The sequence below is a fragment of the Lynx rufus genome, unplaced genomic scaffold, assembly GCF_022079265.1.
Source record: "Lynx rufus isolate CCGP_SWC_20201006 ecotype Redwood Valley unplaced genomic scaffold, mLynRuf1.p SCAF_1, whole genome shotgun sequence".
NCBI classification, from domain to species: Eukaryota; Metazoa; Chordata; class Mammalia; order Carnivora; family Felidae; genus Lynx; species Lynx rufus.
In genome coordinates this window covers 1,789,339-1,816,176 of record NW_025814823.1, presented here as the reverse complement: position 1 = coordinate 1,816,176, position 26,838 = coordinate 1,789,339, and the positions used below count along the sequence as shown (strand labels likewise).

Below are 26,838 nucleotides of genomic sequence, written 5' to 3'. Positions count from 1 at the left end.
ATACAAGTCTCTTAAATACACGATTTTCACGTATTTCCTCCATTTCTGTGAGTCGCTTTTTACTTTTTTATGTTGTCCTTTGGAACACAGAAAATTTGCATTTTGATGATGTCCAATTTATTTATTTTTTCATTTGTTGTCATATGTCAGAAATCATTGCTTTATCCAAGGTCATGAAAATTCATGCCTGTGTTTTCTTGTAAGACTGGCTTCTTACATATAAGCTCTTATATTGAAGACTTTGATCCGTTTTGGGTTAAGTTTTATGTGTGATGTGAGATAGTGGTCCAGCTTTATTCTTTTGCATGTGGATATCAGGTATCCCAACAGATGTTTGACCATTGATTAGAAAGGTAGAAGAGGTGGGATGTGGGGTGGGGGGGGGGTGGGATCAGTTAGTTAAGCGTCCCACTTTGGCTCAGGGTATGATCTCACAGTTCATGAGTTTGAGCCCTGTGTCAGGCTCTGCTCACAGCTTAGAGCCTGGAGCCTGCTTTGGATTCTGTGTCTCCCTCTCTCTGCCCCTCCCCTGCTCGTGCTCTGTGTTTCTTGCTCTCAAAAATAAATAAAACATTTAATAAATAAATAAATAAATGTGGAAGAGGCTGGGGAAGTAGGAAGTACCTGATATATGTCATGGTGGTGAATGATTACTGTGTCTGTTAATGTGTAATTTAGTTGCCCTAACATCAGTTTTTAATTTGGAATACCAAAAGAATTGATAGGAGAAATTATTCATATGAATAAATGATCTATAGGGTTAGATATGCATGCTCAGCCTACCAATTTTGTATTTAGTAGGTATTACATAAATATTTGTTGATAAATGAAAGGACATGCTTATAACCTGAAATATATATTAGGTTGCTTGGGAGGAAATTTTGAGTAATTGACTGCTGAAGCTTTTAGAAATTTCTTACAGAGAAATGTGTAAATTATGACCTAAAAATGTTATTGTGAAGCCAGTGGACACTGACTCAACAGTGGAGCTAAGATGTGCAGAGAGATATTAATGAAAAGAATACACGGATTGAATATTGAGATATTTATTAGTATTTAAGACTGTTAGTCCTGTCATAATTAATTTGCAGTGATCTTGGGTCAAGATTAATGTGCATACAGGGTTTCGCTAAAGAAATCCTAACTCTACAGCAGGGGTTCTCAGTTGGGGTGATTTTGCATACTTGGGACATTTGGCCATGTCTGGAGACCTATTTGGTTATCACAACTAGGGGAGTGCTACTTAGGCAACTGGTAAGTAGAGGCCGGGGGTATTACTAGACACCCTAGAATGCACAGGACAGCTCCCACGAGAAGCAGTTACTGTGCCCAAAAGGTCAATAGTGACCCATACAAAAACTTTTATGTGAATGTACTTAGCAGTATTATTTATAATGGGCAACAAGTGGAAGTGACCCAAGTAGCCGTCAGCTGATGAATGGATAAATGTGGTTTACTCACATAGCAGAATATTATTCATCAATAAAAAGGAAGGCTGGTACTGATACATGCAACAAAATGGATACACCTTGGAAACATCATACATCTTAAGTGAAAGAATTCATTCACAAAAGACTGCATGTTGTAGAATTCCATTTGTAGGAAATGTTCAGAGTAGGCAGGTCTGTGGAGACAGACAGATGAGTAGTTACCTAGGGCCAGGAGGTTGGAGGAAGTAGGAGATGATGGCTCAAGTGCATAGAGCTCCATTTTGGAGATGAAAGTGTTCTAAAATTATATCATGGTGACAGTCGTATAACTTGAAAAACCGTTGAGTTGTACAGTCAATGAGTAAATTGTGTAGTATGTGAATGAAGTCTCAAGTCTTTAAAAATATCAGTCATGTCAAGGGTTAGAAATCGTGCCATACGGATCGGCTGCCTGTTGTCGGGGTAAGTTATAGAGGGAGATTAAGGGTGAGGATAAAGTTTTGGGAGATATTCCTGTTATGGAGCCACTGAAGTAAAGGGAGTGAGAAAGATCAAAGAGAAGCAGAGAAGATCAGTGGTAGCATCTTTGGCTCCAACAGTAGTAAGAACCAGGAAGAGGCAAAAGAGATTGAGCAGGGCAGCGGGCAGTTTAGATAAGCAGAGGGGATAACCAGGTGAGTAGTCTGGGAAGCAAAGATACGTGGGCGTTTCAAAAAATAAAGGTAACAGACATACTCTGATACTGACAGGGAAGACGTAGATTGGGTATCAGGACATAGACAGTCATGTGAAGAGCTGTTTATGCGTTGCGCAAAAGCCATTTCAGTGAATGAGTAGTGATTGGTCATTGATGAGGTAGAAAGTGTAGATATTCCGTAGACCATGAACTGTGAGGAATGGAATGAGGATTTGAGACACTTGAACCTTTGGTTTGAGTTTGTACTTTGTACTTCGGAGAGATGAACCTATTTATTGCCCAAGGGAAAGAAGTCAGAATTGAAGCGAGAAAATGCGATCTTACACGTACTAGATAAGCCAATGATGTGGATTTTTAGATAGCCTAGGATGCAGTTCAGGTAGTGAGGAAGATAGTAAGCTTTAGGGTGCATGGCATGCCTGCCACCATGACCCAAGTTTCTTAGCTCTCAAATGCTGTTTTGATCAGCTTTGTCCAGGTTTGTTCAAAAGTAGGGAGCAAAGTGGTAGACATCAGTATCTGATAGAGTCAAAAAAAATTTTTTTTAATGTTTATTTATTTTTGAGATAATGTGAGAGAGTGTAAGCAACAGAGGGAGACACAGAATCTGAAGTGGGCTCCAGGCTCCGAGCTGTCAGCCCAGAGCCCGACGCGGGGCTCCAACTCACCAACTGTGAGATCGTGACCTGAGCCGAAGTCGGACGCTTAACCGACTGAGCCCCTCAGGCGCCCCACTGCTAGAGTTTTTAAGTGTGTGTGTGTGTGTCTGTGTGAGAGAGAGAGAGAGAGAGGGAGAGAGAGGATGTATAAAGCCATTACGAAGTTTCTTCTTCAATTCTTTTTTTTTTTTTAGTTCTTCCCCAAACTGTTCTCTATTTATACTGGTATTATACACTTTAAAAGGAAAGTCGATCTGTAAAGTCATTAACCAGTGTATGAAGTAGCTGTATTATCCTTCCAGGTATATTTCTGCTTTACAAGAAACATATCCAGGAGGAACTAGCCAGAAGAATTTCTGACTTCAGGCCATTAGAAGGAAAGGTTATGTCGAGAGTAGTCCTTCAATCTTAGGTTATGATTGATTATGCTAAATTATGTGTTCACTATACTATAATATTTTGAAAAATATTTTGTAGTTGAACTTTGAACTTGGTAGTTCTTATATCTGTTTTCTTGCCCGTGATATCCCCCAGTGACTTGCAGTTATTATCCCATTATTCATACTGTAGTTACATATAACTACCAGAGACAGTAGGGCCTTTGGCTGTAGGAGACAGTTAACAAAACTGATTTTTGATGTCAACCTGCAGGTGGTTGGAGAGTGAACAAGAGGATGCCCACGAAGTTCTTTGCTTCTGCATGAACAGGGCTGTGCAGTTTTATTTTCTATTCGTGAGCCCATGGATTTTTCACTTACTACTTTATGTAGTTTGAATCCATACAGGAGCAGGGAGGAATGGATTGAGCAGTAGAAAAAAGTCTCCCCAAGAGGAAGCTTAACTTTTTAACTCTCTTAATTGCTTAGTAATTTAAGGCCACAGGCAACTGAACAGTCGAACCCTGTGTGCCAAGAGCAGGGTCTTTTGGTGCCCCTTTGGCTCAGTAAGTTAGATCATTTATGTAGGTGTCTGTTGGGCAGATCTGACTTAATTCCTTTAAATGCAGGATTTCTCATTAGAAAATGACTTTCTTTAAAATTACTTAATTATTTATAAAGGAATCCATTGAGTTCTTAATTCCGTGAACTGTCTAGGTTATCAGTTCCGTAAATTCTTAATGAATGCCGCTACTTACATGGTAATCCTGTGCTCTGAAGTATCGAGTTTAAGATTGTATTATTTGCAGAATGATATTGATGGGAAGATGGTAAAGAGCTAGCCACTAAATCCATGTTTTTCCCATGTGTTAGGTTTGAGTGAGTAGTGAATACTCAAGAATTACAATTGTATGTAGGGCTTTTGTTTATTAATGTCTACAGTAAATTCTTGAAGGCCTTTCTATGCATTTTAATTTTGATGGCAGGGTTTTTTCATTGGTTTTAGAAAGCTGTGGTTTAGAGAGAGCATTAAGACCATGTGGGTTTAATCTTTTTATCGGTTAAGTAAACTGCTTTTGCCATGGGTAGAACTGTACTTTCTACCCTGATCATTTGTCTTTAGCAGATTTGACCATTATTTGCACTGGGAAAAAAAGTGTGTGTGCGAATCTGTCACCAGTTAATGCAAAGTCACTGTTCTACTGACAGTGGGCTGATAGGGTGATCTTTATATATGAAGATTACACAACCACCCACCCTAGACAGTTCTGGTGGATATACCAGTGATTAATATTATTATTGTGATTCTGCAGCTCAGCCTTGAATCGGATTTTTAAGTTGCTTGTTAGAGGGAATTAGGCCTTTTCTCTCTCTTCACATCTGTTTTGATGGCTAATCCTACACTAGGATAGGTAAGTAACCAACATATTGGAATGGAATGCAAAAAAGAGCTAGATAACCTTTGAAAGTTCTCTGCCCTAACCACCAAAACATTTATCCACATCTAAATGTGTAGCATTAACTGTATGAAAGTAATGGAAATGTAATCTAATTGGGGTAAACATGATATACTATAGTCTTTTGCATTTTTAATCTTAGGCGCGTGCGCTCTCTTTTTAACATTTATTTATTTTTGAGAGAGAGAGTGTGAGAGGGGAAGGGACAGAGAGAGGGAGACAGAGAATTCGAAGCAGGCTCCAGGCTCTGAGCTGTCAACACAGAGCCTGACTTGGGGATTGAACCCATGAACCATGAGATCATGACCTGAGCCGAAGTCAGACACTTAACCCACTGAGCCACCAAGGAGCCCCCAGGCTCTCTATTTTTTAATCCACTGAGGATGGTAAATATTCCTCATTATATATCAATTTCCTTCACAAAAAAGAAGGAAGTGGGGAATTGTCATATATGGAAGACTTTAACATTTTAAACCCATGTTTATAAGTCATCTAAAATGTCTACTTGGTACATTATGTCTTGTGGTTTCATTAAAAGTATTCTTGGGGCACCAAGAATAGAACATGTAACTTTTTTTTTTTCCTTAAAAATAAAAAGGTTTTTTTAAAATGTTTGTTTATTTTTGAGAGAGGCAGACAGAGAGATAGACAGAGTGCTAGCAGGGTAGGTGCAGAGACAGGGAGACACAGAATCCGAAGCAGGCTCCAGGCTCCGAGTTGTCAGCACAGAGCCTGATGCGGGGCTTGAACCCACAAACTGCAAGATCATGACCTGAGCCGAAGTCAGAAGCTCAACTGACTGAGCCACACAGGTGCCCCCGTGTGACTCTTGATCTTGGGATTGTGGGTTAAAGCCCCACATTGGGTGTAGAGATTACTTAAAAATAAAATCATTAAAAAAACAAAGCCCTACAACTGTATTCTTAATTGAGGATTCATATTTAAAAACTTAAGTTTGGGGCGCCTGGGTGGCTCAGTCGGTTAAGCGGCCGACTTCGGCTCAGGTCATGATCTCGTGGTCCGTGAGTTCGAGCCCCGCGTCGGGCTCTGTGCTGACAGCTCAGAGCCTGGAGCCTGTTTCCGACTCTGTGTCTCCCTCTCTCTCTGCCCCTCCCCCGTTCATGCTCTGTCTCTCTCTGTCCCAAAAATAAATAAACGTTGAAAAAAAAAAAATTTAAAAGAAAATAAAAAAAAATAAAAACTTAAGTTTGGAATTTTTAAAAAAAAGATACATGTGGACATAGCATAAATTTTGAGACCTAAGATATATTGTTTTTTTAAAGGCATTGTGATATAATTCACAAATCATACAAGTCACACATTTAAAATGTACAGTTAAGTGTTTTCTTTAAAGTTTACTCAGAGTTGTGCAACCATCACCACCATTGATAGAGGGAATATTTATCACTCCAATAAGAAACCCCATAGCATACCCTTTAACATTCCCACCCTGCATTCCCACTCACCTCCACTCCCTTTTAATAGCAACTGCTAATCCACATTTTGTCTCTATAGATAATTGTTATTCTGGATGTTTTATTTAAATGGAACCATACAGGGGTGCCTGGGTGGCTCGGTCTAATGTTAAGCATCTGACCTCAACTCAGGTCATGATCTTGAAGTTCATGGGTTTGAGCCCCACGTCAGGCTCTGTGCTGATGGCTCAGAACCTGGAGCCTGCTTCGGATTCTGTGTCTCTCTTTCTCTCTGTCCCTCCCCTGATCACGTGCTCGCCCTCTCTCTCTCTCTCTCTCTCTCTCTCTCTCTCTCTCTCTCTCTCTCATTCTCTCAAAAATAAATAAAACATTAAATAAATAAATAAATAAATAAATAAATAAATAAATAAATGGAACCATACAATACGTGGGTTTTTTGTCACTTTTATGTGGCATGTTTTTGAGGTTTATTCATGTTGTAGCATGTATCAGTATTCCATTCCTTTTTATTGCCAAGTAATATTCCACTGTGTGCATAGTACTGTTTTATTTCTCTGTTCATCTGATCAGTCGATGGTCATTTGAGTTCTTTCCATTGTTTTAAAATAATTTCCAGTACAGAATGCTGCTGCTGGGAACATCTTTTTCCATACTCGTGGATGTATGTTTCCATTTCTCTTGGGTGTATATGCAGGAGTGGAATTACTAGGTCATATGATAACTGTTACTTAACATTTTGAGGAACTATCAGACTGTTTTCCACAATACCTACACTACTTTTGCATTAACATTGTAGTATATGAGTATTCCATTTTGTCTGCATCCTTACCAACATTTGTTTCTGTTTTTTTGTTTATAACCATATTGTTTCATACAAAGTGGTATCTTGTGGTGGCTAAGAATTGCCTTACCCTATTGATAAATGCTATTGAGCATCATTTTTTTTTTTTTTTTTTTTTGGTCATTTGTGTATCTTTAAAGAAATATCTGTTTAGATCCTTTGTTCATTTTTAAATTGAGTTAGTATTTTTTTTAATCTTTGAGTTGTAAGAGTCCTGTATATATTATTAAAATCTAAAGTAAGTCTCCTATTTTGTTGGTTGTCTTTTTTACTTTATTGGTAATGGCCTTTGAAACATAGAAATTTTTTAATTTTCATGTCTGATTTATCTGTTTTTCTTTTGTTTCTGCTTTTGGATATATTTATAAGACAGCTCTGTATATAACTTAAGGTCAGAAAGATTTTTTTTAATTTTATTTTTTTAAATTTATATCCAAATTAGCATACAGTGCAACAATGATTTCAGGAGTAGATTACTTAATTCCCCTTACCCATTTAGCCCATCCCCCTCCCCGCCCACTCCCTCCAGTGACCCTCTGTTTGCTCTCCATATTTATGAGTCTCTTTTGTTTTGTTCCCCTCCCTGTTTTGATATTATTTTTGTTTCCCTTCCCATATGTTCATCTGTTTTGTCTCTTCTTGACATCTGTTAAGTCCTCATATGAGTGAAGTCATATGATTTTTGCCTTTCTCTGACTAATTTCACTTAGCATAATACCCTCCAGTTCCATCCACGTAGTTGCAAATGGCAAGATTTCATTCTTTTTGAGTGCCGAGTAATACTCCATTGTGTGTATGTATGTATGTGTGTATATATATTATATATGTTCAGTATCCTATATATATATTATATGTATGTACGTACACATGTATATTTTATATATATTTACATATATATATTTACATACACACACACACACACACACACACACACATCTTCTTTATCCATTCATCCATCAATGGACATTTGGGCTCTTTCCTTACTTTGGCTATTGTCGATAGTGCTGCTATAAACACGGGGGTGCCTGTGTCCCTTCGAAACAGCACACCTGTATCCCTTGGGTAAATACCTAATAGTGCGATTGCTGGGTCGTAGGGTAGTTCGACTTTCAGCTTTTTGAGGAACCTCCATACTGTTTTCCAGAGCGGCTGCACCAGCTTGTATTCCCAAGAGAGATTTTTTTTTAATAGACTTTTTGAAGAGGAATTTTAGTTTCATAGCACTATTGAGCAGAAGGTAGAGATTTCCCGTATCCTTCTTTCCCCCTAAGTTTTAGCAGTAATGGCTCCACATGCATTTGCAGGTTTTTGTGTGAACAAAAATTTTCAGCTCCTTTATGTAAATGCCCAGGAGCACAATTGCTGGATTGTTTGGTAAGAGTATGTTTAGTTTTATACGAAACTGCCAAACTGACCTCAAAAGTGGCTGCACGGTTCTGCACTCCCACCAGCAAGGAATGAGTGTTCCTTCAGCCGCACGTCCTTGTAAGCATTTGGTGTTGTCTGTTCTAGATTTTGGCCAAAGGGGTAGGTTGTACTGGTATCTTACTGTTGTTTTAATTTGCATATATCCCTGGTGACCACGACGTGGAGCATCTTTCCACGTGCTTACTGCCATCTGTATATCTTTGGTGACGTGTCTGGTAAGGTCTGGCCCGTTTTTTCAACCAGGCTGTTTTTCTTATTGTTGAACTTTAAAGGTTTTTGTGGGTTTGGGATAGTATAATAGTCTTTTACCAGAAATATCTTTTGCAAATATATTCGACTAATCTGTGGCTTACTGTCTTATTCTGTTAACATTTCCTTCACAGAGCAGAAGTTTTTAATTTTAATGAAGCTCATCCTACCATTTTTTTCTGTCCTGGATCGTGACTTTGGTATTGTATCTAAAAGGGCATTGTCAAGTCATTGTTCGTCTAGATTTTCTCCTGTATTCTAGGAGTTTTAGTTTTGTGTTTTACATTTCGGTCTGTGATGCGTTTTGAGTAAATTTTTGTAAAGGGTGTAAGGTTTGTGTCTAAATTTGCTTTTGTTTTTTTTGTTTTTTTTTGCATTAAAGGTCCAGTTGTTCAAACATTATTTGTTGAAAAGACTGTCTTTACCCCATTGTATTACCTTTGCCCCTTTATTAAAGATTATTTGACTATATTTATGTGGGTCTGTTTCTAATCTCTTTATCTGTTCCATTTATCTATTTGTCCATTCTTTTTCCAGTACCACACTGTCTTAATTATTGTAGCTTTATAGTAAGTTGGATTGTGTCAGTACTCTGACTTTGTCCTTGTCCTTTATTTTTAGAATGCAGGAGCAAAGGAGAAGGGAGTTGGAGAGAGAGAGAGAATATGAATCTCAAGCACACTTAGCATAGAACCCAATGTGGGGCTCGATCCCGTGACCCTGGGATCATGACCTGATCTGAAATTAAGAGTTGGGATGCTCAACCAACTGAGCCACCCAGGCGCCCTAACTTTATTCTTGTTCTTAAGGTCACAAAGGTTTAATCTTGTATTTTCTTCTAAGAGTTTTATGGTTTTTTAGCCCATACAGTTAGGTCAGTCATACATTAGGTCTGTCATCATTTTAAGTTAGTTTTTGTATATGGTGAAAGGTGAAGATCCAGTTTCATTTTTTTGCTGAATATCCTGTTGTTCCTGTATCATTTGTTGAAAAAAAGTATTTTCCAGTTGTAAATGTGACAGTGTGTTTCTGGCTCCTTATTTCTGTTCCGTTGGTCTTTATGTCTTACTGTGCCACTGCCACAGTGTCTTGATTATTGTAGCTTTGTAGTAAGTTTTGAAATCAGGAAGTGTGAGTCCTCTAACTTTGTTCTTTTTTTGAAGATTATTTTATCTTCTCTGTGTCCCTTGCATTTCCATATGAAATTTAGGATCAGTTTATCAATTTCTGCAGGAAAGGCAGCTGGGATTTTGATATAGGTATTGTGCTAAATCTGTAGATGAATTTTGGGAGTATTGTCATGTTAACATTATTAAATTTTCTGGTCCATGAACATGGGATATCTTTCCGTTTATTTAGATCTTTAACTTCTTCCAACAATATTTTATAGTTTTTGGAGTAGAACGTTTGGAATTCTTTTGTCAACTTCATTCATGTATATTTTATTCTTTTTAATTCAATTATAAATGGAGTTGATTTTAAAATTATTTTCATATTCATTGTTAGTACATAGGAATACAGTTTAAAACTTGTTTCTAATGTTTATTTGTTTATTTTTGAGAGGGAGAGAGAGTGAGCGAGCAAGCAGGGGAAGGGCAAGGAGAGAGGGAGACACAGAATCCGAAGCAGGCTCTAGGCTCTGAGCTGTCAGCACAGAGCCCGACGCGGGGCTTGAACTCAAGGACCGCAAGATCATGACCTGAGCCGAAGTTGGACATTTAACCACTGAGCCACCCAGGCGCCCCTAGAAATACATTTTTAGTGTTAATCTTGTACTATGTAATGTTGCTGAATTTGTTTATTAGCTCAAATATCATGTTTAGTGGATTAAAAATAGTATTATATATACAGTGTCATCTGCAAACCCTTATTTTTATTCAGGACTTATTATATTTAGGTTTTACATGTGTAGAAGGTGATTTATGAAAGTGTCCTCCACCCCGGGCTGGTGGAGCAACGTATACTAGGCTCCTGGGTTGTGGTAGATGTTAGAATCACCCCCTGGCCCATTGAGCTAATCATAATTACTCAGCCATTGTGCCCCGATCTCAGTCTGCTGAAGGAAACTGAGACAGAATCCACCTGCTTTTCATTCTGTTGCAGATCACTACTGTCCAAAGAAAGTGTCCCCAGTCCTGTGATCCTCTGTCATGGGATCATCCCAATTGAAAAACGGGCTCTACAGTCCTGGGTGGTTTGATTTCTGCCTCTTTCTCAAAACTCTTGTTTGCTCATTTGGTGAAGCTGTTCTCTCAGGCCGTTTCCTTTCTGCCACGGCACCTTCCCACGTGGGTTTTTCCGCCTGGACCCCTCCCCTTCGCCTGATCACCTCCTAAGTGTGCCGCAGTTGTGGACCTTGAATCAGGTTTCTTTTGCTGTGGTTTCTCATATGCGTGTTATGTGTGATTTTCTCCTCTTGGCTCACTTCTCAGCTGTAAGTTTTCATTTGTAGCTTATTTGAGTAAATCTGTTTACTCATTTAGAAGTTCATGAGAACATGGGTCATGTTTTTTGTTCACTGTGTTGTTTCAGCACCTTGCACAGTCTGGCATGTAGTAATAGATGCTTAGCAAATATATGTTATTTAATTATTGAGGTAAGGTGATTTGATTCTGAAGTGTTATTTCAGTTCTTGGATGTCTGTTTTTGCTGCTAAGATTGTTTAGCTAGTAGTTCACCTGGTGTCCATAAATGCTTAAGGGTTTTGGCAATGCTAATCATAAATGACAGTATCATTTGTAATAAGAATGTTTGGCAGGTATGTTTGGTATGTTGGCTTTAATACTTCTTGTTTTAGTTTGGTTCCACTGCCTTTTATTGATATTCTATTTTTGTGGATCTGATTCGGTTTTGATAAAAAAAAATTTCAACTCTGTCTCTTGGGTAAAGCTAACTGGATCATAAAATAGTAATGGGATATAGAAGCCTTCACCTAAATTAGGATTTCCAGTAAAGCCGATGTTACTATTTGCAGGGAAGGCTTGGGAAAACATTCAGGTGAGGTCAGTTCTCCTTTATTTCAAAGGACTTTTGGTTACTTGGACTGAATGCTGTCTTACTAAGCCTGGGCTCATTGGTTCTGTGTTGTGCCAGAAAGAGAAATAGCCGTTTTTGTTGTTAGAAGAATTTATAGTGACAGAGGTTAAATATTTAAGAAGAAAAACTTGCCTTCCCTTTGCTTCTGAAGCTTGGTTTTACAAATGAGGTAGCTTAAAAAGAATATGGGAAGATGGAGAAATGAAAGTTTTTATTACTTTTGTAAAACGTTCATTGTTGCCACAGGATCTTCCTATATCATGAAGTATTTATAAGAAAAGGCTGTGGGAATTCTCAGACTCTCTGCAGTTGCTCGAGGATGATTCGCAGTTACTGTATAACTCATCGACTTTTTACAGTCTGCTACCGCCACAAGACGATACCCTTACTAAAGATGTTAGACCAACAAGAACTTATTTGCATACATAAGGACCCGTGTATTTCCAAAGATGACTTTTCTCCTCTTGTATTAAGATATGTGCTTACTGATAATACCGTTTGTTGTTTCAAACCTCAAGACTTGTTGCTCGGGACTCCGGTGACTCTCCGTAGCAGGGTGGGATTCGATTCTGTCCTTCTGGGTCTTAGCCTAGTGTGTTTGTCTCTGGTCATATAGTTATAAAATAGGACAGGTGGTACATTTATATGCCTTTGAGTTCTTAGAATTTGCTGAGCTTTCCCTAAGAGAATTTTAGAGCTCGATAGGATCGTTGTGAAGAGAGGGTAGAGAACATAGAGTTAATACTTCACTGTTCTGAGGTGCAGTTGAATTTACATCTGACTACAGCTGATTTTCTAGAGGGTTAAGATAGTGTTGAGCTTAGATGACTGCTTGGGTTTTAGCACTTCAGAATTTGAACCCTTGCGGGCTTCTATTTGGTACAGTGACAGAGACATCATTGTCCTGTAACTCGTGATTTTTGAATCTGGTGAAAGTGTGGGAAGGTAAAGTAAGATTAGATGTGGATGACAGATTTTTGAAAAGACATAGGATCGTTAAAAGACTGAAAGCAGCTCTCTGTATGGCTGTCTTACTGCACTTTATTTTCTTTGGTTACAAATGAATTATTCTGATACAAAATATAAATTATTGGGGCGCCTGGGTGGCTCAGTGGGTTAAGCGTCCGACTTCGGCTCAGCTCATGATCTCGCGGTTCGTGAGTTCAAGCCAGATTCTGTGTCTCCCTCTCTCTCTCTGACCCTCCCCCATTCATGCTCTCTCTCTGTCTCAAAAATAAAAATAAAAATAAACGTTGAAAAAAAAATTTTTTTTAAATATAAATTACTTGAGTTCAGTATTTATTGTAGATAAATGTTTAAAGCCATAGCCCAAGAAGATTCTCGATTTAGAATCTGATGCAGATTTTGGTAAATGATAGCTGTTTAACCAGTATCAATCTGTTGTGACTTATACGTCTTGTAAAATCTGACAGGCGTATAAAATGTATGATGAATGATTAATTAGTAAATAATCATTTCATTGTCAGACTTTTCTTTCATTAGTGACACATTTGGATAAAAAAGATAAAGCAGTATAATATTTAGATATTATGACACGTTAATGTAGTGGTATAAATCAAAACTTTTGAAAAGGAAACTTGTTTTTCAAAGAAACTTTTGCTTTACTTAAACTTGACATCATTTTAAATTGTTGTCTTAAGAATAGAAATGCTAGATAGATCTCTGAATTTTAGAGGTAGTCTTTGTTTTGTTTTTAAAGCAAGCTACACTATGAATTATCTGGAGAAGTGATATTTTGGGGTGTCATATATATATATATATATATATATACACACATATATATATGTATATATATATACATACACACACACAGAGAAATAGTGAATTGGCAGTAACAAATTAAAAATTGAAATACCTGAATTTTTTACATTTTGAGTGTACAGATGTGGTCCAGATCTGTATATGACTGTTCTTTTCACACTGTGATGTGCTTCTCACTTTTTTTTTTTAATTGCAAAGTAATACTTGTACATCCATAGTAACAGTATTTCAAGTACTCGGAAGGACCCTCAGAGCCTCTCATTCAAAGGCAAGCACTTCAGCAGCTCACAGCACAGTCTGCCACCTAAAACATGTCTTTCTTGTCTGAACAGCTCTGTTCTTAAAAATTTGCTCCATCCATTATTATGACACTGCTTTGTTTTTGCTTTGTTTTTGTTTTGTTTTTTTTTCAAGTTTTTATTAAAATGCTTTTGGGAATGGTCACATGGATACATGTGGTTGTATCTTACTGTACCAACGGGAGTATATGTGCACTTTTATTATGATGAAATGGTGTTAGTGGCTGTGCTGGGCTGACTTAAAAGAGAAGGTAGTTAAGTTTGCAGTGTTGTAGAGGAATTCTTCAAAGAACAGTTAGGGTAACCTCTTAGCAAAGTGTGTTATAAATGAGCTTTCTAGTAGAAGGCAAATATCATGCCAGAGATAAAAGTCCCTTCTAGGTTTGGAGTTGGAAAACAAAACTCAAATGAAATTTAAAATAACTGGGGGGAAAGGTATTTCCTGACAGGTGTCAGATATTAACCTCACAGATCTCCATGTGCTGTTAGCAAAATGTAAGGAATTAACATCATTTAAAAAATACGCTGATTGTCAGCTTTTAGAGCAAATTTGGCCATACATACGAGGCACCAGGAAAAGTATGCTTAAAACAGACCAAGATCAGGGAAGCTGAAACCAGGATTTTTAAAAAATTAAATATTTGAAGATTATTTTGAACCCTATGTTTAGGTGAGCAATTGCAATTATGTCCATTTCATACCTGGAGAAAGCCCTCCCTTGAATGTATGTCTTTCCATTTTCTCTTAATATAAATCTTTGATATCCAAAAGAATTTATGGAGCATATACATTTTCTAAATCAAGGGTAGAAAAGAGAATTAAACAAGTATCTTGGTTTAGGTTTTGTTTCCTTTTGCAATACTTACTAATCTTTGAAGTTTTCACCTTCCACTCACTGAAGAACAGTGGCCAACCCCTTGTCGACTAGAACTGGCCTAGTTAGGATATGGGAGATTCTTTACCCTCTTGGAATGAGATTTGCCTTATTTCCAAGACTAGCAAACTCCGTAGGTATTGCTCCCTTTACTTCTGCCAGTATTCTCCCAGTATTCTCCCTCTGTGCTTAAACTGTCTGTGTAGCGTTCTTCGGGGTTATAGATTTTAACTTTCTCTGGCAGTTGACCAGCACCTGAAGTATTTGCCTTTCTTAGAGCAGCTTGCGTTTGCTGGCTGCCTGGGTGGCTGTATTGACAAGAAAATGGGCAAATGGTCTCCTTTGAGACTAACCACTTTACTATGGTTATGTGAATGTGTCTCATATCCCCCTAACTTAAAAAGAAATCTATACCTGGGGCGCCTGGGTGGCGCAGTCGGTTAAGCATCCGACTTCAGCCAGGTCACGATCTCGCGGTCCGGGAGTTCGAGCCCTGCGTCGGGCTCTGGGCTGATGGCTCAGAGCCTAGAGCCTGTTTCCGATTCTGTGTCTCCCTCTCTCTCTGCCCCTCCCCTGTTCATGCTCTGTCTCTCTCTGTCCCAAAAATAAAATAAAAACGTTGAAAAAATTTTTAAAAAAGAAATCTATACCTTATGTAAGCATATAAAGTATTAATAAATTGTTATTTTTCTCGGTGAAAATATTTAGTAAAATTATACACGTGTATTTAGTTTGTTAGATCTGGATATTCAACAAAATAACAATTTGTTACCATTTTAATGTAAGTTTGCAAACTCCTAAAAAATTGGAACTGGATTGTCACGATTTTCTTTATGCATCTCTGCTCAACATAGTACTTAGCATAAGTAATAAATATTTTCCATTAATGAACAGTATATATCAAAATCATTACCTTTTTATTAATAAAACGGGACATTGAAATTTAAGGGGAATAAAACTGGAAAAGATGAAGTGAAATCGGTTTTATGAAGCGCAAAGAATTTATTGCCTTACTCAGGTACTTTATTTCCTATGCTCAAGCCTCCTCCTTTTTTTATGCTCCAACCTTTTATTGTGGAAAATTTCAAAGATGTACGAAAATAAATACCCAGCTTCAACAGCTTTAAATTCTTGTTTCATCTGTACTCTTCCGTCCTTAGATAATTGTGAAGCAAATCCTAGACATTATGTGGTTTCATCCACGAATATTTCATTTTGTTTCTCTAAAAGATAAGCCTTTGTTTTTAGACATGTTAAATAAAATACGTAGTATTCAGCCCGCATATTCTGAGTGCACAACACACTGTGAATAACGTGAGACCAAAATAGGTGCCTGGTGAGAAAGTGAAATCATTTTAATAACTATTGACACACTAAAGCTTAGCATTTGTGGGCTGATTTTTTTTTCCGTCTTTTCAAAACCCAGGCTTACTCCATTCCCAGTTCTAATAGTTCTTCTTGTGGCTTCCAACCCGTTCCCTGCACCTCCACAAGGTGGCAGATGAAGGAAGAGAAAATGAAATTTAAGTGACTCTGACTTGAGTTTCACTTTTATTCATCAGTCAGATGGAGTTGCAGAACGTTTTTGGAGCAGAAATATTTTTTCAGAAACAAGCAAGCAGACTTCTGAAACAATTCGCCGTTTCCCCCTTGCTCTACAGAGACAAAATATTAGATATTTCAAAAGAGAGTTAAGTAATAATCTTTTATAAAATAGTTTCCACAGCATTATCACGGTCTTTTAATATTCTCTGTTAATGATTTGGGCTTTAATGAAAATACAGCATTTGAACTTGTGTCTGATTTTTGGAAGCTGCAGTTTTGGATAACTGTTGGTGAAATTTCTCATTGAGTGATGCAAATGTTGCCTTAGTTGATGTACTTAGCTGGACATTTGTTACCAGTGCACTGGCATAACTACTGTGTTTATGCCCAGACAGCTCTCCCTTTCCTTAAAACCTCAGTTTCTACATCAGTGTCATTGAGTGAATTATGTTCGTGCACACTTAGAAATATGTGATGGTTACTGGTTAACTTCTATATGGCGAAGATGCTATTCTATTCGGGGTACGTTTGATGTTGAAACACTTGAGCACCAGCAAAGTGGCTTTTTAGTCCATGGGAATTGTAAATGAGCACCTGTAGAGTTGTCTGTGAACTAGGTATTTGTCTGGAAGTGGTGTTTGCATAACCTAATATGTGGGAGTTTTTCTGCTTCAGTATGCTGTATATTCTTGTTCTTTTTTTGTTTCCCAAATAATATATTTCTTGTGGAAATGCTGTTTTTCCAGGTAGTCTATTGTGAGACTCATTTTGTATATGTGGTTTGAGCTGTTTTAAGATATTGGGGGGAAATGGTGGGATAAATATGCAGAAATTGATTTTCCTTTTTTGCTTGTATTTTGACATCTGTTTTACATGCATGTTTTTCCTTCTGTTGCCACCATTAGCATCTCTGATCATCGAAGTTTTTATATCCCTGCAGCATGACATGTAGTTCTGATGAAACTGTTACCTTATATTTCTGTAGAGTTCTTTCTTTTTTTTTTTTTTTAAGCACTTAATGCCTTTTATTCCTAAGCTTCATGCATGAATTATGTAGCATGTGTGAAGAGGCTTAAACTGTTTCCATTACATTCTTTCTGGATGGCTCCTGTTATATTTAGGATATACTTATACTTTAGACAAAGTAAGAATGTTATTGTTGTTGACCTTGACACCAGATAACTGGGCAGACATTATATAGCTATGTTTGAATCTTCACAAAATGTGCTGTTAAAGCCAACAGAGTCCTGGCGGGAGACTCTTCTGGATAGCAGAGTTATGGAGCTGTTTTTCACAGTAAGTCTTGCTTTTCATTTCTGGTGGTGAAGGCCAAGGAAGAGTGCCACTGAAAAGAGTACATGCTTCTGTGTTTGTCCTAAGTAAAACAGGACAGGTTGCTTTTCTCCTTTAAACCCTTCTCTCCTAATCGATACATCTGCTTAAATAGAAATTACAGAGAAATGTTCTTGGTAATTTATAAAAGTGTTATAGAAGTATGAATATCTTGGAGCTGATATTCTCAGACTTTTTGATCTCAGAAGACCTTTACATTCTTAAAAATTATTGAAGACCCCGAAGAGCTTTTGTTTATGGGGATATAACTACTAATATTTACCACATTAAAATTTCAAACGAAAAAGTTTAAAAAATGATTTGTTGATTCATGTAAAAGTAGCAACGGGAGGGGCATGTGGCTGGCTCAGTCAGTGGAGCATGTGATTCTTGATCTCAGGATTGTGGGTTCAGGCCCCCTGTTGGGTGGGGAGATTACTTAAAATCTTAGAAAAAAAAAATAGTACCCAAACCATTACATATTAACGTAAATAACATTTTAATGAACAGATAGCTGTATTTTTGGAAAAAGAAAAGTTTACTGAAGAGTGGCATTGTTTTATATTTTTGTAAAACTCTGTTGTCATGCTTAACTGAAGACCGGTTCTCAGATCTGCTTCTACGTCCAGCTGGTTGTAATATTACAGGTCAAGTAACCTGGAGGAAACTCCACTGTATACATGTGTGACAGTGTGTTAGTACCAGTGTGGAAACAGTTTTGCCCTTACACACAACCTGACGTGGTCTTCGCAATGTGTCAGGATCCCTGGACGACACTCGAAGAACTGCCGTAACAGAGTAGAGTGTACTTTATGTGCTCATTTATCAGTCGTGGGTCAAGGTAGTGTTTTTGAATAGCAATTTATTTCGATTATAACTTCACATGGTCTTGTTTATTATTTGCTAGAAAGAAGTAGGCTCGGGGCACCTGGGTGGCTCAGTCTTAAGCGGCCGACTTGGGCTCAGGTCACGATCTCGCGGTTCCTGAGTTCGAGCCCCGCGTCGGGCTCTGTGCTGACAGCTTAGAGCCTGGAGCCTGCTTCGGATTCTGTGTCTCCCCCTTCCTCTGCCCTTCCCCCTACTCACGCTCTGTCTCTATCAAAAAATTTTAAAAAAGAAGGCTGTACGTTCCCATGTTTGTTCATGAGGGTCCCCACTGTAATAGTCAAAGGCTGGTGAAAGAAATGTATGTGTGGAGGGGAGAGGGATGTTGATTTCCTGTTAATAGCCTAAGCACACAAGTTAGATGTAATGACTGGGGCAAAAGTCCAATGAAGACCAGTTAAGAAGAAAAAAATGGAAGCTGTTTTAATCCCAACCATTTTAGTTTCTCACCTTTTTATTCGTTTGAAAAATATTATTTACTGTCCTTACAACTGCGTTCCCTTCTCGATTGAACCATTTAAAATATTGTAGTTCTATGGTACGTATTTTAAAATACCTAGAATAACGTTGTTCGTCCATGGTTGTATACATAAAAATGTTTTCTGTAGAAATGCTGGGACTTCATTACCTTGCAGTATATTCTGTAAATCGGAGCAACGGTGACCGAAAGCATATCAGTATCAAAGAGGCAGTTGTAACTAAATTAACAGGTTCTAGCGCCTGCCGTATCTGACAGAAATTGTTTCGATACGTATCCGAGTTCACTTCTTTGTGTTGTTCGTTTGACTGAAAGAAGAGCCCATTCCAGCAGTTTCTGAAAAGGTGCAAAACTTGCTGGCGGTACTGGAAACAGCTACCCCGAATCCGAGCAGCTGTCTAGACAAAGCAGACAGCTGTTGCTGTCAGCTGTGAACCACCACACGCAGATGGCTTCTCAGCCTGAAAGTTAACCCTTTTTGCATTGTCATTTTAGCAGTTTTGTGTCTGGGGCCTGGTGCTTTCGTTTGAGGAGTTGAGAAGCAACTTTAGTTTGTAAATTGTTACAGAGATGACAGTGGGGCTAATCTTTTTATGTCGTTCGGGTTTTGTTAAACTTATTTTCAGTCGTGAGTTCGTTACCGAATAGAAAGCAGTGTTCCGTTGGTTATCCTCGTTTCTCTAGATTTGAGTATATAGACATAAATACACTATTGAACGGAATTAAGACTTTAAATATGTTGGTCACATCTGAATCGAGGAACACTCGAGGTGACATTCTGCCCCTCAGAAGTTTACAGATGTCTCAGTTTTCCTTCCTTCCACGAGGTATTGGAAAAACCACTCTGGTTAGTTTTTCCTCCTACCTTCTTGGCTGATCCTTCTTGACCTCATTTATGCTCTCTGTTTTTCTCTGCTCATTGCCAAACTGCTAGTGTTCTGTCTCAGTTCTCAACCCTGCCGACTGTATACACTCTCCTCGGACTATCTCTTCCACACGTAGGACTTCAAGTGCCACTTCTGCACCGATGACTCCTAAATCTATATTCAGCACAGGCTGCTCCAAAGTTCCAGAGCCTTATAATCCAAGTGCTTACTGGATGTTTTAATTTGGAAGGCCTACAAACATCTCAGATTCAGCATGTTCCAGTAGAATTTATCGTCTTACTGACTTGCTTCTGTTTATTCTTGTCTTGCTTCACCATTCACCTCTGTGGGTGTTCTGTTAGACTTTGCGTTTCCTTAGCCCTCTGCTTTCCCTACTCAGGTGATGAATTCAGTTTTTAATTTGTGTCACATGGTTCCGTTGCGGAAGAACTCCTTTGTAAGGGTGACATTGGAAGAAGGGCAGGAGTCTGCTGTATTACGCAAGAACTAATCATTATGTATCATGAGTTTTATATGGTTCACATTTCAGAGAACATAAATTAAGTTTGAACAGTACATGCAGGCTCTGTGGTAGTTCTTTATTTTTATTTGATTGTATTACATCATCAGATTAGCCGTTTCACTCATCATTTCTTTTGATTCCTCACTTCTGGACCAGTAGTGAATAACCATTTGGCTCTCTATTGGTGGAAAAGAAAGCCTCTATTGTCCCAGATTGCATTGTATCCATTGGTTGAATGTACCCCTGGATAACATGCTTAAATGTTGATTAGGTTAGACAGCATGATGAAATTGAGTTATACTTTTCAGATAAGGAACTTAAAAATGAGTTGTGTTCAAAAGTTCATGAACTGGACAATGTAGATTATATGAATTTGCGCATTATACTTTTACTATATAAAACTTAAAATGTAATAGAACATATTTTGGGAAACATTTGTGTTATTCTAGACCAGGGATTGGCAGACTTTTTCTGTAAAGGCCAGGTAGTAAACATTAGGCTTTGCTGGTCACCTGTTCTCTGAGGCAGCTGTTCAGCTCTGCCTTTGTAGTACAGAAGCCCTTTGTAGAGCAGAAGCAGCATAGCTGATACCTAAACAAACAAGCGGGGCAGTGTTCCTGCAAAACTTTTGTAACAGCCATCAAAATGTGGATTTTGTTTAATTGTCATATGTCTTGAGATTTTGTTATTCTTTGGTTTTGTTCTTCCCAGCCATATAAATATGTAGAAACCATTCTACAGGCCATACAAACATGAGCAGGAGGCCAGATTCGGCCATCGGCTGTGGTTTTCCAGCCCCTGTTGGAGACCAAAGAGGGTGGTGTATTTCAAGTGTCTCAATGAACTTTGTAACTCTTTAGTATTTTAAATATCTTAGAGCCTTAAGAAGTTCAAGGTTTAAAGAGTAATGAAATCAATCAGTGAATAGGGTTTATTACCTGTTTGCTGTGTACCTGGGTACCAAAAGTGTACCTGTGAATATTTATAAGAAATATTCTAACTGCAAGTAATTTATAAATGATTTCAGAGTTGAAGTGAACATAACTTGAAACAAATAGAGCACAAGTGTTTAAAATTTTGTGACATTCAGAAAGCAAAGAAATTTGTGTAAGAAAAGAAGGGCTGGAGAAGTCAAATGCTTGTGGAAAATAGAAGATGGTTGCCATCAATGTGGTTGGTGGATTAAGATAAAAAATACCTATAAGTTCTTTTTTTTTCCCCAAGTTTATTTATTTTTGAGAGAGAGCAAGAGCACACACGAGCAAGGGAGGGGTGCAGAGAGGGAGAGAGAGAGAGAGAGAGAGAGAGAGAGAGAGAGAGAATCCCAAACGGGCTCCCTGCTGTCAGCATAGAGCCCCGACGCAGGGCTCGATCTCAGGAACTGAGATCATGACCAAGAGTCAACCACTCGGCCGACTGAGCCACCCGGATGCCCCTGTAATTTCTTTACTAAGTGTATTTTCCTTAATTATGATTAATTGTGTCAGATTTAAGCAATGAAACGTCTTTAAAATCTGAGAATATTAATAACAGTGTAAAATTAGGGAGCAGTAATTGATGTCCTTCAAACAGAATACTGTGTACGAGGTGTTTCACATCAGTGTTGCATCACTGATATAAAATCTAGATGAGGCTTAAAGTGGACTAAGTAAAATTAAAAAAACGTTTAGCCCTTACTCATAGCAGTGTGTACATGATAAAATGAGATTCAGACAAATTGTGGCAATGTTAGAGTTAATGCAAGAGTGTGCTTATACTAGTTGAGTGAGTGAGTGTCTGGTGATGGAAAGGTAAATTGCTTTTCTAAGTGTACAACTGTTTACTTCTACTAAAGCAGCATCTATATACTCCTGATTGAACTTGTCTGCTAACTTTAGCAAGAAGCTGTAGCTAGGCATAGTTAGCATAATACAGATGACTGTCGTCGTTGCTGTTTTTAGAAGAAGGCAGTATGTCTGACTGGCTGGCATCTGTTTCTCTCTTTGTCATAACATCCTGGAGACAGTTCAATTTTCAAAATGTAGGTAGCCCTCAGTTAAAAATTACTCGATATGTTTAAAAAATCATGGCCTGTAATGTAAAGTGGACTGAGGGGCAATTTTCAAATTTAGTTAGGTTCAGGAATTAATTTTCTAGAAATAACTAGCTACAGTGAATTTTTCTCTTACCTCATTCGGCATGATAGACACGTGACCCTTACAAAAGAAGAATTTATTTTTATGGATTAGTAATTCTTTCTAACAGGTACATCGAAAAATCAGAGAAGATTCAGATATGGCACAAGATTCTCTTCAGTGCCTTGCCCAGTTAGCTTCTCTTCATGGACCCATCTTCCCCGATGAAGGCTCACAAGTTGATTATCTAGCACACTTCATTGAGGGATTACTGAATACTATCAATGGGTAGGTATACTTGCCCTTTATAACTGAAAAAAGAGCTTTCAGTTTTTTCTTTATGTTTAACAGTAGAGGAGAAAAAGAAACTAGTGATTTTCCCTGTTTATATTTTAAAGTGTAGTTATGCGGGTAATTTGAAATTAATACACAGAGACATGCCTTGAAAAACAAATAGGTGATAATATTTGCATGTTTGGAGATGAGTTTTTGGGACTTTTCTTCTGCCACTTAATAATACTCGTTACTTGATTTGTAGAATTGAAATAGAAGATTCCGAAGCTGTGGGAATCTCCAGCATTATCAGCAACCTGATAACTGTGTTCCCTCGAAATGTTTTAACTGCCATTCCAAATGAACTTTTCTCGTCCTTTGTTAACTGTCTCACACACCTCACTTGTTCTTTTGGGCGAAGTGCTGCATTGGAAGAAGTGGTGAGTGACTGTTTTAAAATAAATTGTGTCTGTTTTTTACAAGGAAATTTGCAATGCCTCTGCAACATTTCTCATGACAGGTAATTAAGCAAATGCTAGCTATTGCTAAAATTGCATTTTTGTTTACATGTGAAAATTATTTGGCAATCTGTGTTTAGAAATGTTACTTTAAAAATTTCTGTGGATTAAAATCACTTTTGTAGATTAAATTTATTGGTGTCAAGATTTTAACTTTGAGATAATTTAGTGTCTGAATATAGGAAATGGAATGAAACGTTTGTATTAAGGATTATGTTGAAACCCCATTTTAACAGTGAAAACTTTAAAGGGCGCTGCTAACATTGTAGTGTGGTTGTGATTATAATTTTATATTGTTTTGAGAATTTAAAAATTTTGGACTTACCTGGAAATTATGTAGATAAAATTTGGTTCACTTGATTGTAACCACGCTGGTTTTGATTAGGCTGTGTGCTCTTTTAATTTTTTTGGTTTAATAGTGTATCTTGGTGGCACTTAATTTTCATTAAATTAAGACCAGTAACAGTACAAAAGCTGTTTTTTGGTACAAGTTTTCAAATGTATATTTTCCAGATATAAAACTTAATTTAGGAAACATGTACTAAAACTCCTTGACGACACAGCTGTGTTTGTAAGTTACCGTGAATAACTACATTAATCATGGGAAATAATTTTTTCCTCCATAGTGGTTCTTAAATTGTTGAAACAAATTTTTCTTTTTATGAGTCAATATGTGAATTTCTTTCAAAGACTGTAAGAGTAAAAAGAATATTTGTCAGTACCTGTTAGAATTGGTAAGAGACACAAAATCCTGTGTTTTGTTGGGGGTGTGGCAATGTCCGTGCATTTTCATATCCCTTTAGAGGTGTTCAGAAGACAGAACTCGGGAATGATTTATGTACTTGGACACTTCAGCGGTTTGATGTGGAAAGGAACCAGGTCAGGCAGATATTTGTGTGTTTGAAAAAATGTAGTTAGTAGAGGAGTAGAAGTTTAAAGGCATTGTCTGTGAGATTTGAATTTCTCAGGAGGAAAAATTATGTTCTATGCATGGAAATATAGGTCAATTTTAAGTATTTCAGCTTTATTCGAAACCCTTTCAGGTTGTTACAAATTCTGAATCAACTCAGGTTTCATTTAACGTGGTCTCATTGTGCTTTCTCCCCCTTGGTTTGTTTTCTCTTCTAAACCAGATAGATGAAACAGTATGTTGATCACATATTTAGAAACATAGCTCTATTTTAGTTTCTGTTTGTGGGTTAAGGAAGTTTCTAAACATTTTATGGAAGAATTGCTAGAAGATATATATCATCCTTGTTTTGCAGATTTTAAGTTTAGAATTCATTTATTTTGACCAGGAGACTGACAGCTTGGAAAACAATGTTTCTGTCAAGGTTGGTCGAGAAATTTTAGAAAGCGGCAAGTGTAGATACTCGTTCAGAGTAGGTGTATTTGTGCTTGTTTCGCAACAAGGTGTGCTGCAGAAGTGTTCTTTTCATTTGTTTTATTAATTTCTTCTAATTGATCTGCTTGTGACATTTAAAAATGGCGTTAAAAGAATTGGTTACCTGTTTCAAAAGGCAGAGGGGGAAGATAGGTCGGAAGCTTGGTACTGCTCGGAGCAGCCAGGCAGGCGAGGTTTGGTGAAGCTGGGGGGCGGCCGAAAGGGAGGCCCCTGCACGAGGAGTTGCCTGAAGACTAAACAAATCCTCCTAAGTGTCGTCTCAGCCTCGGGCGCTTTTCATGTATCTTGTGTGTGCTGGGGGAGGGGAGGCTGGGGAATGTGCAGCTAATACCAAACTACTCGAACAAATCTCGCCAAACCAGAGTGGAAGTTCTGGGACGCGGGTCACATCATTTTTGTTTCCTTAGGTACCCGGTGATTGGAGTACTGGTCCCTAATACATAGTCGTTGACCTCAGGTGGAAAAATACATAAGTAAATGATCTTTTAAGTAAAACTAGAAAAACTGAGACAAAAAGAACTGCTTTGAGAGTGAGTGATTCAGAAAGAAAGGTCATGAGCTTTGAAAGGAGACTGTGTAGTCATGAGCCAAGTAATTATAAACTACAGAATCTCGGGCGAATTGCTTAACCTTTTTTGAGCATGTTGATATAGGTAGGATAATTATTTCTTCTAATGTTCTATGGGGTGGGTTAACAATATGAAAGTTCCTGTACGGTATCCACATTAAAATGTGGAATAATAATGGTAAAAATGAACCTTCATAATAATAGCATTTATTGAGAACCTATATTGTGAACACTGTCTTACCAAGTAAGACAAGTTTTTGAGTTTTGTTGTTTTGTGCAGGCTGTAATAGTTTTAATATTACTTTTCTTCATAATTTTAATTTTGTGAAATGTTCTGCTTTTCTCTAATAATGAAGGAGGTTTTTCCCTAGTAGGAAAACAGATTCAGCATATACACTTTTGTCTCATTGTGAGAACATTTTTTCAGAACTATACTTACTTAGGAATACATATAGATTGTCTCCTTTTTTTGAAATTTGTGTCTCTGGTGGTGATTATGTGGCCGCAGAGAGAAAAAAATATATAGACGTGGGAGGAAAAATTCTTGATACTAATGTGCATTTCATGAAGTATGTCCTTACTTGGTGGCTTTAGCCTGTGGGTGAAGACAGTTATTTATGCTCCTCAACTGGCAAGTAAACCGAAAGTCTGTGCTCAAAAAGAGTAATTCCAGTCTTCAGCCAAGTTGTTCTGTTGGCCGTTAAAATTTCCTGGTGTTACTTGAGGCTTCCTGAGGCCAAGAATTTTTTCACTGCACCCCAGAAATCAAATTATTGTCTATTGCTGTACCGAAGAGGTGAGAAGGACTATAGACATGGAACCGTTGCCTTTAAAGTTAAAATTCGAACACAGTAGTTGTTGATATCATATCGATTGTTTCATCAAATGTTAATACTACTGGTACATCCATTGGAATCAGCTCAGTGAAATCGAACTCTATGACTTGAACTCTATACTCGGTTTATACTCGGTTGGTTTCTTTTGTCAGAGAAAATCTTAAGTTCAGCCTCCAGTAGGTTCATCACTGGAGCCGCAGAACTTGTTGAGTTAATTGAGCAGAGCTTCCAAGCACGATGCTTAAACTTGAAGTGCATGTGAAATGTATGTGTGTCTGGCTGTGCACAGGTGTGTGAGGGTGGGTATGTAAAGGAGGTGTTGGTAGGTAAACCTGGCAGAGAAAAACCTTTCGGTACATCTGTAGCCTAATCTCAAGACGTGTGGGACAAAGCAGTGGAGAAAAATACTTGATAAAGTTGTAGGAAGTTCAGTACAGAGTGTAATGTGGTAGAATTCAACATTCTTCATTCAAAGTCTAGTTTCCCTGCCCAGTGGACAGTTACTTTGTGGGGAGGAGATGCAGTGAAAAGGAGTACACGGAAGCCACATTATAAGTTGGAAGCAGGAAGCATAAATTTGGGACTGTTTCCGTGATAAGAGAGAAAGCTATTATTCACTTTTTGGGGGAGGGGAGGAGGGCATGGTGAGGCCAGTAGTCAGCCTCTCCCCTAACCTCGCAAGAGGATGGGGCCATTTGGAAAGCCATCCCAGCCCCCCACACAGTGGCCGTGATGGCCAGGAAAGAAGAAATGAATAAATTGGTGATACTGTTGAGAGCAAGACAGCTGTCCAGCTCCTGTTATGCGCATTCATTTCATCTGCTTGAAATGGTTAAGAGAGGGAATTAGATGAGGTGCATTAAACCTTGCACATTTGAAGGACAGTACACTTCTTTTTAATACTAACAGTAGCTTTCCCTCTGTTAGGAC

The 26,838-nt window shown here is 37.9% G+C and overlaps 1 protein-coding gene across 5 annotated transcripts in view; it reads left to right on the top strand.

Moving 5' to 3' along the window:
• The window catches only part of XPO4 (exportin 4), a 117,567-nt gene that overhangs the window by 54,630 nt on the left and 36,099 nt on the right, over positions 1 to 26,838 (top strand). For all 5 annotated transcript variants that reach the window (XM_047077554.1, XM_047077546.1, XM_047077563.1 and 2 more), the window contains exons 7-9: positions 17,294 to 17,406; positions 22,439 to 22,596; positions 22,847 to 23,021. In XM_047077554.1, the coding sequence (XP_046933510.1) occupies positions 17,294 to 17,406; positions 22,439 to 22,596; positions 22,847 to 23,021 (446 nt within the window). The remainder of the gene's footprint in view (positions 1 to 17,293; positions 17,407 to 22,438; positions 22,597 to 22,846; positions 23,022 to 26,838) is intronic.